The sequence below is a fragment of the Lissotriton helveticus genome, chromosome 6 (assembly GCF_964261635.1).
Source record: "Lissotriton helveticus chromosome 6, aLisHel1.1, whole genome shotgun sequence".
In the NCBI taxonomy this organism is placed as follows: Eukaryota; Metazoa; Chordata; class Amphibia; order Caudata; family Salamandridae; genus Lissotriton; species Lissotriton helveticus.
The window spans coordinates 1,837,553,680-1,837,574,756 of NC_136067.1; the positions used below are offsets into that span (position 1 = coordinate 1,837,553,680).

The following is a 21,077-nucleotide window of genomic DNA, read 5'->3' on the forward strand; positions in this document are numbered from 1 at the left end:
CGCCTATCTCCCCATGATGTTTTCTTTGTGCGGGGAATGGTAAGAAGATGGGCTGAGGATGAGTGCAGGGGTCTATTGGGGCTGTAGGGGCAGAATACTTTTTTTAGGAATTCAGGTCCAGAGTTGTTGTTCGCTTTGTATGCGATGCAAAGTGCTTTAAATTTGGTACGACTTCTAATCGGTAACTAGTAAAGTTGACGTATGACTGGAGAGATTGATTTGAATATGGGGTGCTAGACAAAATTTGGTCGGCTGAATTCTGAACTAGCTGCATTTTGTTGAGGACTTTCTCCTGGGCATTTAGGAGGAGTCCGTTGCAATAGTCGACTTTTGACATAATCAGTGTGCACATGAGGGTTTTTACGGTACTGGGGGGGGGAAATGGTAGAAGTTTCCTTATCATTTTAAGGTTGTAGAAGGATGAGGAAACTATCGCGTTCGCATGGTGGATGAACGAAAGTTTGTCATCAAACATTGCGCCCAGATTCCTGACCTTTGTGACAGTTACTGGAGGAGATCCCAAATCGCTTGGCCACCAGGTGGGGGACCAACTAGGGGATAGACTGCCGAAGGTCGATACTTCCGTTTTATTGGTATTCAACTTTAGGCAGTTGAGTGCCATCCAGGAACTGATGGCTAGCATTCGCTCCTGGAAGCTAGCTGCCACTGCTAGTCCATTGTTGTGTACTGCCAGCACCAGTTGGGTGTCGTCGACGTACGAGGTTAGTCTCTTCCCGTGTGCTTTAATGACCTTGGCCAAGTCCGACACGTAGATGTTAAATAAGGTCGGACTTAGGGAGGATCCTTGGGGCACACCACAGGGGAGAGAGAATACTGGGAAGTAGAAGTCTCCAAGTTTAACTGACTGTGTACGGTTGGAGAGAAATTCGTTTAGAAGGGCTCTGGCCTTGTGCTGAATGCCGATGGAGGAGACACGGTCGATCAAGATGGCGTGATCAACCATGTCAAAGGCCGCAGACAAATCCAGAAGGATCAGGACTGCAGCGCCGCCTTGGTCTAGGATCATCCTGATCTCGTTAGATGCCTTCATGAGGACCGTCTCGGTCCCATGGCCCTTCCTAAACCCAAATTGTGTCAGCCAGAAGATTGTTGCGGTTAACGAATTGAGACAGTTGAATGTTCATAATTTTTTCGAAGAATTTTGACGGAAATGGGAGGCATGCAATGGGTCTGTAGTTTTTAGATTCTAGGGGAGTGAGATTGGATTTTTTTAGTAGGGGTTTGATAATGGCCATTTTCCAGACTGAGGGGTAGGAGCCTGTTTGGAATATTGAGTTGCAAATATTGGAGAGGGTAGGGGCTATGGAGTCTGGGATGAGTTGTAGAATGGAAGGGGGACAAGGGTCAAGATGGGATCCGGATTTAATAGAGGAGATATGTTCTGTTATCTGCTCGAGTGAAGCCTGACTGAATTCAGAGAACACAGTGGCAGGGGCATTGGTGAGAGTGTTGCAATTAGAATGGGCGGAGTTGACATGGGTAGAGAAGTTTGACAAGATTTGATTAACCTTGTCTTCAAAGAAGTTAGCAAGTGAGTTAGAGGTCTTGTGAGGCATCTATGGTTGAACTCGTGGGTGGGCTGGATAGTTTGGTTACCACCTGGAATAGCTGTTTGGTGGAGTTTTGGGCTGACTCTATTTGTGTAAGGTAATATCTGCTTTTCTCTGCTACAATGAGATGTTTATATTTAGTCATTGCGTCCTTGTATAATACTTTGTCATTGTTGTCATAGTGCTTGCGCCAGCGTCTTTCTAAGTTTCTGCAGCGTTGCTTCTCGAGTCCGAGAGCCTCTGAGAACCAGGGGGCGGAGGGAGTGCTTGGTTAGGGGAGACATACTTAAGAGGTGCTTGGGTGCTAAAGGCGTTGTTTATGTGTATGTGTGAGTAATTATTGGAAGCTAGATCAGGGTCTAATGTGAGGTCGTGTTGAGTGGAGGAGAGGGTTGTTTGTAGAAGAGGGGTGTCAATGTTCCTCCAGGCCCGAATCTGTTTGGGAGCGCTGGAGCCAGTGTGCGAGCAGTTCGTTTTTTATGATCTGAACAGTGAAAGTTACTGTGGAATGGTCTGTCCAGGTCAGAGGGATGATAAATGTAAATGTGGGTTTACTTGTAAAGCGCACTGCCGCCCTACTCAGGGCATCCTGGCGCTGTATACCGCTGTGGAACCCTTCCTGGTTTTCCCTGTGAGATGTCCCCTACTGGGCACCCCAAGTTGAAACCAGGCATCCCAGCGCCACCGGGGCCGTTGTGGAGATTAAGCAAGCTATTTGCCAGAGTTGCAGAGTGGGACCCATGATGAGAGTAGGCACCAATGCGAGAATTGTCGAGTCCGCGGACATTGAGCCCGATACCCTGCCGCGTCGGGAATTGAACCCTGGTCCCGGGCCAGACCTCTGCATCAGGGTCTGCCGCCTCTAACCAGTGAGCCACACTTCTCCACCATAGTAGATAGGGAGATGTTGCTATTGTTGGTGAATTGATCATCTGGAGTATGACACGCCCGGTGAGTGGGTTTTGTAACTAACTGTCGTAGACCCGCTGACCGTAGGTCTGTTGTAAGGGAAGAGGAGTCCTTGTCATATGGGGATTCTAGGTAAAAATTAAAATCTCCCAAGATGGTGTAGTCGGGGGATCCTGCCACTGGCTCTATCAAGCTGTCTAGAGTTGAGAGAAAATCAGATCGGGAGCCAGGAGGGCGATGGAGGAGTGTTCCTTTGAACGATTGGGTGTTTGAGAGCAGAATAGAGAAGGTTAGGGCTTCACAGTCCGGTGAGCTGATTGTCTCTATTTTGGCAAGGAATTTGTCTCGGTAAATAATCGCTAATCCCCCACCCTTCTTTAAAGGTCTGTCTTGTCTGAGTACGCAGTATCCGTCAGGAGTGGCGGCGCAGAAGTCTGGTCCAGAGGAAGGGTCACCCCAAGTTTCAATTTTGAATAGGAGGTCTATGTTGTGGTTGGTCAATAATTTGTGAACTTCCAATTTATGTTTGGGAAGGGAGAGTGCATTTATTAGGGCGTAATAGATGTGTTCAGGGTCGGAAGGTAGGGGGTGAGGACTGGAGAATGGGGATATAGTGGGTAAAACCAGTTTGGACGAGCAAATAGGGCAAATGGAGAATGGCTTATTGGTAAGTGAGTCTAGGCTGAAGCGGGGGCAGTGATGAGTGTTCGTGGTATTGTTGAAGTCCATGAACTGGGAACTAGTGTAAAATAATACATTTCTGCCTCTTGTCTGTGTTACAGGGACAGGGGGGCTGGCCCTAGGCCCGGTCGAGGCGCGGACGGGCGCAGACGGGCTTGCCTTTGACGCGCCCGCTGCACGCGTCCCCTGCGCGTAGGGAGAGGCATGTGTTTTTAAAGATGTGGTAGGTCAGCTGCTAGACTGCTGACCTCCGTTGACACCGGAAGTGTGGGGGGGGACACTTCCGGTGGTGGTGATCGATCCCTCCACACAATCTGAAGGCTCAGTGGTGGACCTGGGAACACGCATGGGGAAACGAAGAACTGATGAGCAAGAAGAGGTTAATAGAAATGCTTCTGTTTAGTTTAAAAGTAAGAACAAACAATTCCGAAGCCCTTTACCAGGCGCTTCAGGTGGGTGCTGGCTCACACCAATCAACCAATCAGAGATCAGTACACACCCGCTGCCTGACCAAAGCCAGCGCCGCCTTTCTATGACGTCAGTACTACTCCTACTGACCATCCCATCAGGAAATATTACTGCAATATTTTTCTGAGTTTTCTTAATCAAAATTTCTGTTAGTAACAACACAAAACAATGCTACCTTGTCTGTTCCACTAATAAAGAGAGAGTCTTCACCCTTTCCAAAGAGACTTTTCTAACACTACAAGCAATAATAACGACCTGCGTTATCTCACTTCTCTATCAAGCTCCAGAAGGCTGAAGTTTCACAAGAGGACTTTTTGGTGTGAAAAGAGGTCTTGTTACTCCCCTGGTGATTAATGCTAGAGTTTCGTAAGTGGACCCTTCGCTATTTCAGACACTCTACTCATATATGAAATTTCCCAAAGTATAACACCTACAGCCCTGCATATCTTTTGGTATTAATACAACAGACAAAGTACTTCTCCAGTGTGATTTCTTTATCCACACTCTCCTTCTGCGTACTTCAGTCTAAATTCCATTCCCGGGATTCCTCCGGTAACTCCGTACCTGTACTTCTAGACAACATAGAACATGACTAACTTTTCATGTTAAGAATATATAATCAATAATCATTACCAAACTAATCACTAATTAAACCATCCTCTGCTACCAGAAAACTGATCCAGTGTGAAACCAATACCTGATCAGGGATCAATACTCGATAATATTTCAGAACAATGGCCCATACACATTCACCCTAATCCCTGATGTGCTGGGATCAATTTATTATAAGGACTTCAAATTACAGTTTCTTTTATTGATTCATATTGACACTTCAAATATATTTCTAACTTTTACATCAACTTTCCTTCTCCTTAGTCGATGGACCAATCAGTTGAAGAGTTGATGGTAATGATATTACATGTCTAAGTAACTATTCAGTCAGTTTAAATAATCACAGACTCTCAGTGAGGTTAATAAAATGTATCTCAAATTATTGTAAGATTTATAATTCTCAATGCATACGGCACAAATACAAACAATGAAATTCATCAAAGGAGAGGAAATCATCCATAAATGCAATCAAACTAATACTTTGTCATTCAATATATGGTAGGCATATAAAGAGGTGGATAGATCAAGAGACATAAGTTTCAGCAAAAATAATGCAAAACCCATATTTATGACTGAGTGGATAGGTGAAGACAAAAGTTTCAGACATAAATACATTTGCAAGTAATTTTGCAAGAACGAGTCGGAATTTATACAAACTCTAAGGATCTGTGGAAAACCACCCCTCTGGTCTAGGGAATGGTGGGGGTTCCCCGAAATAGGATCAGGGAACAAAGAGATCAGGACCCAAGAGCAGGACAGTGACCGGAAACAGCAAGGCCTCTCTGCAAACCGACAAACAGCGACCCATTCACCCTTGTTCTCTTCCTCTCCACAAGTCTAAACCACACCCCTAAAGGACCCCAATTATACCCTAAAACCTACATGTCCGTCCCACATCAGTTGTAACATTTCACAAAACTCAACAGTTGATTGGTGAGTTTAGGAGGTGGCTCCGTCACACCACTGTGACTTCACTCAAAATTTAGGCATGTCATTGTTCTACATCTTTTCCCATAGCCCACTCTTGACTCATTCTCACGATTTTAACATCAGATACATTGAACATTTTAAATCATAATTTTCATCAACGTCCGCGGAAGGAGCTTCTAGTCCCACGGTCGGTCACATCCTCTGGCAGGCGGACAATACTTTCAGTGCTTAGTATCATTCAACGTTTATTATTTCATTTCAGCACTCAGTGCTTCTGTCTGTTCTGACAGGTCGGTTTCACTCTTTGCTCATACCCCTCCCAATTCGGACAAGACAAGGGACATTTTTTACAACCATTCAGTTCACTGTGGCAAATGGAACATAAACATACATTAATTATATGATAAAGCATTTTTCACTGTTTACCACCCACCTGTGCACTATTCCTTGTTAAATGTTTTACCTAGCAGAAGCTTAAGACAAAAAGGGGCATTATTTATTAGATTTAAAGCAACATGCACAATGCTGCCTAGTCATGCTTTATTTCTCGATTCTTTCAAAGCCCAATGTAAATAATGGTTTAGTTCCTTCATGCGGTTTCTTACGTTAAGGCATGCATGTGCAACGCAGTTTCCCTCGTGTTTATGTAAGGTGCAGGGTAGTTTTCTATTACTACTTGCTGTTAGTGTGTATTATGGGGGTGTTCATCCGAGCAGGTTTCTTTTTGCGAAATCCTGCTCCATCAAGAGCAAATGGGCTCTTTCCCAAGTAGGGCAGTAAAAACAAACTGACTGAAGTTCGTCTTTCACCTGGTCTCAACAGAGTTTTTTTTTTAACAGCCTCTGCAAATGTTACCTTGACCCAAGGAGAGGTTAGCCCCTTCCTTGTGGAGCGCGGCTCCGCAGTGCTCGTGACGAGACCAGCTTGTCATGAGTCACAGTGGAGCTGTGCTCATGACGAGCTGGCCTCGTCACGGCCCCGCCCACTGATTAATTCGCCCGCACAGGCGAATTAATGAAGCTGGGCTCGTCATGAGCACTGAAGAGGTTAAACAGCATGATGCCTTCATTTCTAAAGAGCAAACAGAGCAGTTTCATGATTCTAGCTGGACACAGATCGTTGGGGCATCCAGAGGAATGGTTTTCTTTAAAGGGATCCAATAATGGAGTTTGAAAGATTGCTTCAAAATTGTCACTGTAATGCACTGGCAGGCCTAATAGAGCCTTAGCACCCACCATAGCGGTCTATACAGGCCATTAAAGACCCACTCCAGTGTCAGGAGACGGCCTTAAACAAGGGAGTGGACCTTTAATGGCTGGTAGAGCCCACAACGGAGGGCTATTAGAACATTCCACCCCTAGAGGGCAGAATGTTCTAATTTGTAAAAGCAAAGGCCTCTTGGAGCCCTAGGGGTTTAAATCCCCTCTGGCTCAGAGATGCCCTTGTTTAACAACAACAGCTGTGAAATGAATACAACATTGGAATGTTGGTCTTCTGCCAGCTATTAGAATTCCGGAGCATTCCATTGTCTTCAATGGAGCTTCCGACATTCCAATGTTCTAATGTTTGTTAGTCATCTGGCAGAGTAATATCTTCCTGGGTGATAGCATCATAAACATTGATCATCATTACAAGAAAACCAAGATTTTGGCTTGGCTGAAATAAAGGTAGTAAAGTGTTTTTTGCTGGGTTGAAGGGGATAGCTTGACTGAATTGTATAATAATTCTGTTGATAAATTGGAGGCCTGTGTAATACTCTAAGAAAGTAGGGCTTTACGCCTCTAGTTAAGACTCTTGTATTACACATACGTGGACACATCGCTCAATGGGATAATAACTGATGTTTCGTATCCAGATGCATGGATGTTTTCTGGATGATGTAGTGCAACATATTGCATGTTCCGAAATGAATTTTGGGAATATTTTGAACATTAATAGTTTGAGTATGAATCTACAACAGAAGCAAGTTGCTACCTGATGTCTATGTAAATAGCATTTCCCGATTTGTCTCCAGGCCTATTTTATGGTATAGTGTCCACAAACAAAATGATCTCTTTTTGGTGTTCGTTTTTTCTATTTCTCTTTGCAGTCATCTTCTTGAAGTTGGTGTTATGTAAAGTATATGTTTGTTTTTAGTCCCTTAAAGTAACTTATTTCATCCACACAGGTTATGTTTTTAGGTGAAATTGAGGAAATTCTTGATGTCATAGAACCAACTCAGTTCAAAAAGATTCAAGAACCACTGTTCAAGCAAATTTCAAAATGTGTCTCTAGTTCTCATTTTCAGGTAATTGCATCTATTTATTTATTTTTAATCAGACATAGCGAAAAAAACAGAATTATTTTTAACCTGTTTTAGTAGGTCAAAATCTAAATTTTTATTTCAGGTTGCAGAAAGGGCCTTGTATTTTTGGAATAACGAATATATTCTAAGTCTCATTGAGGAGAACATTGACAAAATTCTACCAATTATGTTTGGTAGTTTATACAAAATCTCCAAAGAACACTGGAACCCGTATGTATTATGTTCAGTTCATTATTTTATTTTACTAATGTTTTTTTGCCGAACCATTTATGGAATGAAAACTACTAGTCATTTAAAATTGAATGTTGTGGTGAAAATGATTTTTTCATATATTATACCCATTTGAGCATGTTTTCTTTCTCTTTTTAGGTGCAATTTAATAAGTGTGTTTTTACATTAGGAATCTGACTGAGATGGGAAACTAATTGATGGTGATTTGTCAGTTTCTTATAGTAGAAGTTTATACTCTGTAGATTTTGAAAATGTTACTCAAACTAGTCCTGGGCGAAAGGTTTATTAATACAGGAGTAATCTGAATAATTTTGGTAATTTGCGTTCCTCTTTTGGCACAAAATTTCCAAACATTACTGTTGTACCTGGTATTGTGTTATAATATTATGCAAGGGGTTATGAGCATAGTATGTTTTTCAGCTCCATGATCTGACATCATATGGTGTCATCGTGGAATGTTCAGGGTCTATTTATGTGACGTCACCGTGACTGTCTGACGGTTCACAGCTGACTCTCACGGTGGATGCTGTTCTTCTTTCTGCGCCCAGCGGGCCTTTGCTATCTTATAAATAAAGTAACGTTTACTTTTACTGTGGCTGTCGTTTGTCCACACTACAATTGGCGACGAGGACTTCGGACCGGCAAGGGCCTGCGGGTGAAATATCTGATAAGGATGAGGGTTTGATTTAAGAAGCCCGAAATCGACTTTATAATCAAAGAAAGAAAAAAAGAATAATACGCGGAGTAAGTACCCGTGTTATGGCTGAAAGGCGCCACCTGTGAGAGGAGTAAGCTGTGTGAGTTAAAAGAAGCGCTGCAGATACGCATAAGAATATTAGCTGCGTGTAAAATAACAAGCGCTGAAATAAGCGTAAGGAGTCATTTTAACTTAAGCGCTAGCTGTAAGCTTTGAGAGTATCAGCGGATCAACGAGCATGGTACAGTGAAGCTAACTCAAGTAAAGAATCGGCTGTTGTGTTACCTAAGGATTTGGCGCGAATTCCTGTCAGTGTCAGGCAGCAACTGAAGGCTCAGTGAATCACCTCAGCTGTACGCGTGAGGCATGCTGGGATAGGTGAACAAGAAACCCATTGGACAGCTGCAGCATACGTCATAGAGCGTGAACTGCGTGAGGCCATTTTGAATGTAGTCCTTGCCTCTGTGTAAGTATTGACGAGGCGATAAACGAATGCAACGAGCGCTGATGCGCTAATGAAAAACTGTGATCAAACTTAAAGGAAAGGATAAAACTAAGTAAGTCCGTTACCAATGTGCAAATGAAGAGAAAACAGTAAGCGGTAAATTGAATCCATAGCAGAACATGGTGAAATACTGTAGCAAGTGAAGGCATAGTCTGCTGACAAGAACGTAAGGAAATATACCTTTAAAATCAAACATAAACAAAGTGTGGAGGAAGTAATACAACATAAAGGAACACTATATATAAAATAGAACTTTATGAAATACCTGATACAGGGATATCTGAGGAAAGCATGGCCGAAAGCAATAATATATGTGCACCACCACGTTTTCTGGATGTGCCTGGGAAACCCACAATGAAGTGGAAGAAGTGGGTTAGGGCATTTGAAAATTACATCATATCCATTGATGGGAAAGCATTTGATGCAGAGAGGAAGTGTTCTTTGCTATTTGGGTTACTAGGAAAAGCTGGGCAGACGTATTTGACAGCCTGCCCGAATATGAATGTCCACCAGGGAAAATATTAGTGGGATGGAGAGATCTAGCCCAGTTAGGAGTCATTTTAAAACCTGGAGCCAAAGACCCAATTGTCTTGAGTGAGGAATGGGTGAATAGTGTGTGTGTAGAGGAGGATAAGGTTGACTTGACAATAACACTGGACAAATATAAGGATGTGTTTAAAAATGAAATAGGATGTGTCAAAGGCTTCAGTCATGACATTAAATTGAAAGAAGGAGCCATACCATGTAAGCACAAAGTGAGGACCATTCCTTTGTCTATAAAAAAAGAGTTAAAGGATGTACTAGAGAAATTAATGAAAGAAAGGGTAATTGAGGAAGCAGATGAGTCCGAATCGATTTCTGCCATTGTTGTTTCCAAGAAAAAAAAGACTGGGGACATTAGGTTGTGTGTGGACCTGAGGTCACTAAACAAAAATATAATTGTAAATTGTCATCCTTTACCAAAAATTCAAGACATACTCCAGTCAGTGTCAGGTTCAAAATACTTCTCATTAATTGACTTGAGGGCTGCGTATCATCAAGTTTGTTTATCTGAAAGGTCTAAAAGATTAACTACTTTCATAACACCATTTGGAGCGTATAGGTATGTGCGACTTCCATTTGGATTAGCATCCTCCTCTGGTGTTTTCCAGAAACTGATGGACAACCTGTTTGGGGGAATGAAAGGGGTAAAAGCCTTTCAAGATGACATTCTTTTGCATTCAGCATCCGAGCAGGACCATGTGAAACTAATTGAAAAGGTGCTGGAAGTTCTGAAAAAGAAAGGCATGACTGTCTCAAAGGACAAATGTAAATTTATGACGAATAAAATCGAATATCTGGGTCACATCTTAACAGCAGAAGGTATCATGCCAAAAGAAGATCTTGTACAAGCCATAAGAGAGGCCCCGGAACCCAAAGATAAGGCAACCCTTAAATCGTTCCTCGGCCTCAGTAAATATTATGGCAAGTTTATACAGAAATATGCAGATAAGGTGGAACCACTCAGGAGATTGTTAAAAAAAACGTGGCGTTTAAGTGGATGAACGAGCAGGAACAGGCTTTTAGAACTGTCAGAGGAAATTGCAAATGCTTCTGCTCTGAAACCATATGACCCAGAATCGGAGAACATAGTAACTGTGGATGCTAGTGCTGAAGGAATTGGCGCTGTGTTCTGTCAGAAAGAGGGAAGTAAAGAAAACACTATTGCCTTCATCTCTAGGAGGCTGAATGAGACAGACCAATTACAGTACGATTGAAAAGGAAACTTTAGCATGTGTGTGGGCTGTTCACAAGCTTACAGACTATTTATGGGGAAAAAGATTCACTTTGGTCACTGACCATAAGCCTTTAACATACATGATGGACGGTGAAGGTAGAGGTAATGGCAATGCCAGCTCAAGACTGATAAGGTTGATGTCAAAACTACAAGAATTTAATTTTAAAATAATGCACATAAAAGGGGGCAAGAACAGTAGAGCAGACTGCTTATCACGATTGCCCATACGGAGTCAAAAAGAAGAGGTGCAGGATGACACAGAATGTGTGGTGGCACTCATCGATGCCACAATGATGTGTGAAGGATCCATAACTGAAAAAGAATGGCAGGAGAGCATGGCTAAGGATACTGTATTAGCAAAAGTGAACACATATGTGCGATCTAAATGGCCACCCATAAGGAACATGCCAAATGACCTGAGAAGTTTCCAACAAGTAAGTGAAGAACTAACGTTGGAAAATGGTTTCTTGAAAAGAGGTGAAGTCTTTGTACCACCATATGGACTCAGACAAAAAATCATAAAGCTGGCACACAGGGGACACCCGGGTATCACTGCAACTAGGAACATTATAAGGATGCATTATTGGTGGCCGGGTGTGGACAGTGAGATAAGAAACTACATAGATGTGTGTGAACAGTGTTTAAAGTCAGATAAGCATTGGAGGATGGAAAAGAACGTACTGCAAAAGGTTGAAATCCCAGATGGGCCCTGGGCTAAAATTGCAATTGACTTTGCAGGACCATTCAATTTGTTGCCAAATGACTGCAAACACTTGATAGTATTGACGGACTACTACTCAAAATGGATAAGTTATACATTTGTGAATGCTGAAACGACAGATGTAGTCATTAAATTTTTGAGAAAAGTCTTTGACAAAGAGGGTCAACCTAAAATCCTGGTGTCGAACAATGGTTTGCAATTAGTTTCCAATATGATGAGGGAATTTTTAGAAAACTCTGGTATTACTCAAGAAAAGAAACCACTGTATAGTCCTAAGAGCAACGGCCAAGTTGAAAGAATGAACAGGTTCTTCAAAGAAGGGATTCAAATGGCTATTGCCAACGAAATGGATGTGAAAGAGTTCATAAGGACGAAGATTAACACGTACAACAATACGCCTAATGAAACTACTAGACAAACTCCATTCTTCTTGATGAGAGGTAGAGTGTGTAACAACATCATGACACCCAAAATAGGTGGATGGAAAGTAACCGATGTCGAGTCGACAGAAATACGTGAGAAAGAGCTCAAAGTAAAAGAGAACATTGAAAAAAAAACAGATGAAAGCCAAGGCATACTCTGACATGGTGAACAGGGTGAAAGACAAATATGTGACACCAGGAGATTGGGTGTTGATAAGAAAACCTGGATCAATAAGCAAGGGTGAATCTAAGTTCAGTAAACCGATGAGGATCTGTAAGGTTTCTAGTGGTGCTGTGTACATAGTAGGCGAAGGATGGCGCAGTAAAGACGATGTGGTAAGACTGAAACAAGGTCAGGAGGAGATAATAATGAAAAAGGAGGAAGGGAGATGTGATGATAGTGTGCTTGAGTGGGAAGACATACCTGAAACGCAAAAACAGTCAAATGCTGCTGCCAGACCCAGTTGTTCGCCGCAGTTGGTAAGGTCTAGGAGTTCATTTGTTGAAAATGATGACATTGTTCTAGCCCGGGAAGACTCTATGATGTGCCCAACCCAAGAAGGAGCTACTTCCTTTGCAGCAGGCATGGGGGACGTTGCACTTACACCTGTGGTGGGTTTAACATCCAGAAGGGGTAGAGTTGTCAACTTGCCAAAAAGATTCCAGGACTATGTAATGGAGTAGAGACTGTTCTGTTTTTCAAATGTGAAGAAAAGGAGGTGTTGTACCTGGTATTGTGTTATAATATTATGCAAGGGGTTATGAGCATAGTATGTTTTCCAGCTCCATGATCTGACATCATATGGTGTCATCGTGGAATGTTCAGGGTCTATTTATGTGACGTCACCGTGACTGTCTGACGGTTGACAGCTGACTCTCAAGGTGGATGCTGTTCTTCTTTCTGCGCCCAGCGGGCCTTTGTTATCTTATAAATAAAGTAACGTTTACTTTTACTGTGGCTGTCGTTTGTCCACACTACAATTACTCCTTGTGTAATTATGAGTAATTTGGCACAAAAATCATACTGCAGGAGCACAAGAACAACGAATTTCGCAAGCGACTGCTTCTGTCTGAGTTCTGTTGTACTAAGAGCGATTTTCTTAGCGCAAAATGCCTCCTCTGGTCCAAATTGAGTATGAGGGTGCATTTTACACAAAGGAAATTGCGCTTTAATGCTGGGTTGTGTTCCATGTGTAATTCTGCTTAATCTTGCTTAATTATGCGTAATTACGCTACAGGACATCATTTGAGAAATGCCCACCCTTAATTTAAACCGCCCCAAAATATCTGCTGTGGTGGCTCTTTAGCACACCCTTTCTTCTATTTACTCTGATTTACCAGTTGCAACAAAACTGTTGAATTAAAAGTCAAGTAGAGCATTTTGGATCTTTTTGGAGTTATAGAAGTTGTTTTCGAACTGCCTGCAGCAGCCAGACTGACAACTCGGTGATAAGTTGTATGAAGTTACTTTCAAGTTAAAAACATTTATGATTGAGTCTGAAGCAAATGTGCTGCAATAGTATATGGACAATCAAGAATTCGTGAAACACAGATAAGGCAGCTTTTTAGCTTGCGTTTGTAAATGAGGACAAACCTCTGGCTGGTTGTCACTAGGTTGTTGGTTGTGATTTTAGTGGTTAGACATTTTATGTTTGATAGTTTGAATGGAGCTCAGAAAAGTCTTAATCCAAGTTTAGTCAAAGTGAGTTCTAAAGATGATTCTGTGCAATTGCATGTAGCCATGGGTCAGTGGCTAACTTATTTTAGGTAAACGAGGCAGAGCGCTCATTGGGAGCAGAAAAGTGTCTATTCGCTAAAGATAAAAACAAAACAAAAAAGTAAGATTATTTGATTGACATGAGCCTTTAAATGCATGCAGTCTTCAAACTGCTGTGAGAAAATAAGTTGAATAAATGCTTGAAGATAAAAATCCACCTGTATAATCAAAAGGCAATGATGCATATCACTGGCCTCTAAGTACAAAACTGGAACAATCAACCTTGAAACCTGCTTGACAAGCGCAGTTTGTGTGGCAGCTTCATGTGTATATCTATCGAGAAATACAGGCGGTCCAGAAACAGCCATTGTTTTGGCTGCCCTGGAGCACTCTGTGTTACTGATGGAATTAGAAAATTTGGGTAAAGTGTAAAGTACCGGCCCTGGTCAGTTGTTCAAAAAGCCCCATCTTGTTTCCATTCCATATACTCGAAGCTAAGATATTTGTCATCTTGCAACATATCTACTCTTGGGAAGCTCCACTCTGAAAATGCATGCTGAAATACTTTGTAGTCTTTAACTCCCTATCATTATTTTCCGCTGAGAATCTATTGAGGAAATCCTCTTGTTGCTTCTGGCTTCCTGGAAGGTGAATTGCTTTTATGTAAATGATTCTGACCAAAAGCCACAGCCAAATTCTTGACAGCGGTATGAATCATGTTCCTCCTTGCTTGCTTAGTATTGCATTGTTAACGTGTAGTCTGTTTGCACTAAAATACACTTCAATGTTAGTGCGAGCCTTGGTCCTTAATTCCTCACTATCTCAGACAGTCAAGGATGAGAGGGATGCTGAAACATCCATTATCTGTGCAGGCCTAGACACTGCGACCTGCACTGGCAAAGCATTTGATACCAGTGTTGTGCTATGAAGACATGCCTGGATGAGGACAACCAGATTTTCTGGTGGTGTGAAAGCATGTTTGATGGACATGCCAGTCTGTGTGTCTAGACTTTTTCTGTCCTGGAACGGTTTAAAGAGAGTAGGGCCACAGCAAGTTACCTGGGGCTTTTGAAGCAATTCCCTGATCAGTTCCATATGTGTAGAGGCTATATCGGAGGGTTGGCTTATAGACCTAGGCAGCCTTTCCAGCCAGGGTTACAGCAGAAAGGCTTTCAGCAATAGTTGAAGGTTTTTGAGCTCTGGGATGTGGTACGGTCTGTCTTTCATTGACCATCGTTAATGAATAGATAGATCCCCAAGATGAGCTTCCAAGCCTTACAGCGAGGCAGCTGTCACTAACGTCTGAATGGGTAGGCTTTGTTGAAACGGTTCATCCTGTAAAGGTTTGCTACTTTGCACCACAATGAGAGAGATGGAGCTTCCACTTCAGTCAATTTCAGTTTGTCATCCCTCCTGTTCATTTATTGCAAGCAGTGGTCATGTAAGCGTTGTTGAAGTTTCATTAAATGTCTTGCATTCTGGACAGTAGCTATGCAAAAGGTCATGGCCAAGCAATGACAAGATCTTGCATACCTTTGGATTGATTGTCGTCATGAGGTAAAATGGATGACACCAGAAGTACCCCCAGATAAGTGATCAACTGGACTGTTGTCATGATTCATTTGTGATACTATATCTGCGGACCTAGCCTGTGAAGTACGCTGGGAGTACTGCACAGGTAATCTCTCAGTTTGACTTCAGTCCAGCTGTGGTCCCATGCACAGGTGTACTTCCCGAAGATCAGTACTTTGGTTTTGTCGGACTTCAGTTGGAGGAATTTGTCTCCCATCCATTTGACTATGTTGGTCATGGTGTTTCAGAAGTTAGTTTTGGCGTACTGTATCTCTAAATCTGTCTTGTCCTGTGGATCCTGCTCCTTTTTCTGCTGTTCGCATGAAGGTATAGCCATTCAGGGGTTTCATCTCTGCCTACCCAAAAGTGGCAGTTTCTTATGGATACTTCGAACTATAGATTCCTCACTATCAGGATATCCCTTGCGTGCCTGTAGATGGCACTATGCACGTTTCATACCTCTGTTAATGAGTCAAATATAAGCGCCACCATAATGCCTGTTGTCAGTTTTTCTTTCCATGCCTTCTGGTGCACATCTGTAGCTCAGTTCCCACCTTCCTAAGTCTTCTAGCAATTTTGAAATTGCACATGACTGTGTGCTAACAAACGATGTCCCCTCCGAAAACAACAGGCTGTAAGCCATGCTGATTCTGCCACAAGCAGATGCCTGTTGTAGACTCACAGGAGGTATATCTTTGGTAACTGAGCTCCAGTCACAAGTCAGTCAAGTGACCAATGCGCTCTAATGCTTTCAAAGGCGACCCATGGCCCGGAGGTGAATCTATCACCAGGCATCACACAGGTATCATTCCTGGTCAAAGTCACAGGCCCATTGTCAGTTATTAGACTGTTCCATGTCTATCCTTATGATGAACAGGAGAAGGAGCGTCAGCAGGAGCCCTCCATTAACATCCCTATATGTCTAGTCATGGACTTGCTTCTGATGCTCAGTGACTATTACTAGTGTTTCACTAAGGCCGGTGCTACTCAAAAGCCACCTCCTGAACACAAGGAACTTAACGTCATATCAGATCAGCAGGCTATGCCTGTGCCGCCAAAACAGAAGACCATACCACCCTTGCAAATCCCTGTACAGGCTCTGGACAGTGGTGACCAGCCACTAGAAGAGGGAGAGATGCAGTTGGACCCAGATGTCCGAGACGAATGGAATGTCTATGTGGCACTCAAGCCACCTTCTCCCACTCTGACGATGGCCGATTTGCCGACTACAAATATTGGCGGTTTTAATGACCTTTTAGAGCGGGCATCAAAACATTTTGATCTCCCCATGCCCGTCAAGCAGACAGTGTTTTTTATACGACTTCAAGGCAACTACGCTGCGCTCCACTGAAGCAGTCTTCATAGTGGACGTCCTGTGGCACAAGGGTCTTAAGCTGATGAAGACTCCAGCTTCCGTTCCAGCGGTTATTCCAGAATTGGATAAGAAATACAGGGTACCTGAGGACTCTCCTGCGTGTCTTATTGGCCATCCAAAATTGACTCCCTTATTATGCTGGCCGCCCAAAGAAGATCCAAAAATCATGCATCGCCATGTGCTGCCCCGCCATATAAGGAAGCACATAGGTTGGATAATATTAGAGATTCTCCATGCTGGTGGCAACAGCCATCAGGGCCTCCAATGCCATGGCTATCCTCAGGAGTTATGACCGGCAAATGTGGTCCGACATCACCACTTGCTGGAATATCTGCCCGAGGTTAAGAAGAAGTAGAGAACGATATACTTTCAGAAGGAGAAAGAGCCTCATCAGAGATCATAGATGTGGTGCTGGACATCTCTTCTACCACCTTAAGGCAAATGGCGGGTGCTGCTGTGTTGCCAAGACAGAGATGGCTTAGGGCAACATTCCACCCAGAGGTTCAGGCTAAAGTGCTAGATATGCAGTTTGATGGCGAATATCTATCCGGCAAGCACGTGGATGAAGTGATGAAGTGCTACATTCAAGTATCGGACACTGACAAAGCCAAGTCCTTGGCTAATTTGCAGCAAAAGAAATGTTCGAGGCCTATGAGCTGCAGAATACATACTTGTGCATAGATCTTCATCTGGCGTTTGGCTCGGATGTTTGCAGTTTCGTGTTGTCTTAAAAGAAGTCTTTCTAGTCACGAGATAGGAGACTCCTCCCTTGGACAATAGTGCGCATGGGCATCGACTCCATCCTCAGATTGTTATTTTCTGCCATCGGGTTCAGATGTGACTTGCTGCGCTCCAGTTCGGGACCGTGTTTCCGAACATATTTTCGACGCGCAACTTATCACACTCGACGGTATTGTTACGTTTGAGTGCTTTTCGACGCGCTAAATCACAAATCCTCAATTGCGGTAGTCGACGCAGGCCGCTGGGCCTATCAGCGCCAATCGGGCCTACGGCTAATGCAAAGGACTCCATTTAAAAAATGCCCCCAGTTTTGAGCTAAATTTCCACACAGTAACCACCACAAGGTCTGCAACCTTTGTCTATCACCAGAGCACGAAGAAAAGGATTGCCAAGCCTGCGCCTCTTTTCGACCCAAGAAAACCATCCGTGATCTCCGTTCTCGACAACACGTAATGGCGCAGCAGGCTGCACCGGTGCCAGAAGACCTTTTCGATGAAGGCCCCGACGTTGCAGAGGATTCGGAAGAGCTTGAGATCATCTCCGAAGCTGACGACACCGACTCTGATGACCACATCACTCCAGGGCAACAAGTGAGTAAAAATATCCCTGTCCCTGCCCCACCCAAAGAACAGAAGGCTCCGGTCAAAACTTCGCCTGAAGGCCTTAGTCGAGACCGAAAGAAAATTTCAGAAGCCCTGCCTCCGGTCCCGGCACCGAATACGAAAGAAAAACCTTCTGGCAACCCTGGACCGAGCAAGCCTCCTATCAGTACTCAGAAAACACCTTTGGTACTGAAATCTGGGATACACATCTCTATTACTCCCAAAAAGGCCTCGACGCCGAACCCTTTGGCACCGAAACACCATTAGACCTCGGAACAGGAAAAGCACCAAAAATCCTTGGATCCAAAGAAAAGTTCTGACTCTGCTCTGACTTCGAAGCCAAAGGAGCACAAAGCTCCTCCTACAGCTATAGAGACCAAATCAAGACCATGCTGGGAACCGAAAAAATCGGCACAGAAAGAAGACCAGCAGGAAGAACTGTTTCGGCCTGGTCCTCTTGATGCTAAACAAATAACATTACATGTGGCCCCTAAGACAGGCCATATTGTCAGTCTTCCAACAAAGAAGACATCTGATACCTCACCCACACCTGAGGTACCTGTAAAGAAGAGATTTTGCAACCTCACCCATAAGACCCTCTTCTCCTATCCTTCCTACTAAACCTTTGTCTCCTATTAACTCTCCTATACCCTCTTCTAGATTTTCTCCATGCTCACCCTTACCACCACAGGATGAGGATGATTATGAGGATGGGGTGGACACATTAAGGATCCATTGATGACCCTGATGATCATACTACCCCACCACAGGATACATGAGACGATTACGATGATCCCACAGATCCTCCAGACCTTCCTGATCCAGATTCATACCCATCTAAGCCACCCTCCCCCCCAGATAATAGTATAGGATTTAGTCAGCTCGTTAATAGATCTGCGCAGTATGGAAGAAGACTACCTACTGGACACTTTTGCCCAGTCACATAAAGCAATACACACATTGTCAATGCTCAAAGGTGTCATTAAACATGCACCAAACATATTTAAAGACACCGTCAGGACCAGGATTCTCAATCCCCGGATTGATAAAAAATATCAGCCTGCCCCTAAAGATCCAGTATAGATCAAAGGACAGCTCCCCTTAGATACTTTAGTAGTGTCCAATGCAAGAAAACGTGCAAATTCCCAAACCTCTGGTGATGCACCACCCCCAGATAAGGAGTCATGGATGCATCAGGTAAAAGAGTTGCCTCCCAAGCAGCCAATCACTGGGGGATAGCTAACGCACAAGCACTACTTGGCAGATATGACAGGGCTCACTACAACAAGCTTGAAGGTCTTAGCCAACACTTTCCTGACCAGTACAAGGCCAAAGCCAATGATCTGGTCCAGGAGGGCAAAGTTAATTAAAAATGCATCCATCAAATGTGCCCTCGATGCAGCAGACACTGCATCTAGATCTATTAACACCAGTGTCTTATTCCGCAGACATGCATGGTTACGCATTTCCGGGTTTAAACTAAGTGCAAACAACTATTTTAAATCAGCCGTTCGATCAAGAACAGTTTGTCCCAGCTGTGGACACAACTCTAGAAAAAAGACACAGACATTGCAAAATCTACGGGAGCATTACAGTTTCAGCCTACACGAGGTTCCTTTCATCGCTCATTCTATAGGGGCAGATCCAAAAACATTGTCACAGACACTACTTCCTCCTCCTACAAAACCCCTACACAAATATCCCCCAATGGGATATTTATGGGGGGAGGGGGGTGTACAGACGCAATAATAAAGGGAGTGGTTGCGGTAACAACAACTGAACCTCCCCTACTATCAAGCGATTACTTCCCTCCGCTCCCTCCAGACCATTCCACTCCGGTCGGAGGAAGACTATCACGGTTCCTACCTGTCTGGAACTCCATCACTATAGACAAGTGGGTAAGACAAATTATCCCATATGGTTACTGCCCGGAAATTACTGCAACTCCTCCAACTATACCAACCAGACAATGTCAATGTCCAAAGAACATCTAACACTTCTCAAACAAGAAGTTCTACCACTTTTCCAAAAGCATGCAATAGAACCAGTTCCCCTCCAGCATCAAGGCACGGGGGTTTACTCCCTTTACTTTCTCATCCCAAAGAAGGACGATACTCTCAGATCAATACTGGATCTCAGACCACTCAACCTCACATACAAACAGATCATTTTCACATGTTCACTCTTCAACAGGTCCTCCCACTACTCCAACAAGGCGACTTCCTTGCCACTCTAGACCTCCAGGACGCCTACTTCCATATATTTCTATACACCCTGCTCACAGGAAATATCTAAGGCTTCTAGTGGAAAGTCAGCACCATCAATTCAAGGTACTCCCATTCGGAGTGACCACAGCTCCCAGATTCTTAACAAAATGTCTGGCAATAGTAGCCGCCCACTTGTTAAGACAACAAATTCATATGTTTCCATACCTGGATGACTGGCTAATAAAGTCCAAGTCATACAATCAGTGTGTTCACCACACTTGCAGAACAATTCACCTGCTTCACAACTTGGGTTTCACAATAACCCTCACCAGATCACATCTCCAGCTGTCCCACAAACATCAGTATTTAGGGGCCACAAGAGAGATTTCCAAAGTCGTGGCATACCCCAATCCAGTCAGGATAGCCAGTATACAAAACCTCATCACAAAATTTCTGCCCCAACATTCACTACCAGCTCGGGTATTTAAGCAGCTGATAGGGATGATGGCCTCTTGCATTCTCATAGTACCTCATGCAAGACTTCAGATGCGCCCTTCACAAGAATGCTTAGCACGTCAGTGGAACCAGGCTCAAGGTCAACTTTCAGATCTGGTGTTGGTAGACAGCCTCACACATTGCTCTCTGCAGTGGTGGAACACACAAAACCTTTCCAAGGGGCGGCCGTTCCTAGAGCCAGTTCCACAGTTGGTGCTAACAACCGACGCATCACTCACCGGCTGGGGAGCCCATCTCTTAAACCAAACAATACTGGGTAGGTGGACCCCTCAACAAAAACTACTCCACATCAATCACCTTGAATTGCTAGCAATATTTCTGGCATTGAAATCCTTCCATACACATCTTATCAACAAAACTGTCCTTGTCCATACGGACAAATGACAGCAATGTATTATATATTTTAAAAAAAGGGTGTGGACACTTTCTCTGCAGCTTTCTCAACTAGCGCAGAACATATGGAGATGGGCCATCCCACAAAGGATACACCTCCTACCAGAACATCTCCCAGGCTTACA

The 21,077-nt window shown here is 43.5% G+C and overlaps 1 protein-coding gene across 1 annotated transcript in view; it reads left to right on the forward strand.

The window, feature by feature from the left end:
- The window catches only part of PPP2R5A (protein phosphatase 2 regulatory subunit B'alpha), an 836,659-nt gene that overhangs the window by 702,228 nt on the left and 113,354 nt on the right, over positions 1 to 21,077 (forward strand). Inside the window, exons 10-11 of the mRNA XM_078649746.1 lie at positions 7,339 to 7,458; positions 7,559 to 7,686. Of these exons, the coding sequence (XP_078505872.1) occupies positions 7,339 to 7,458; positions 7,559 to 7,686 (248 nt within the window). The remainder of the gene's footprint in view (positions 1 to 7,338; positions 7,459 to 7,558; positions 7,687 to 21,077) is intronic.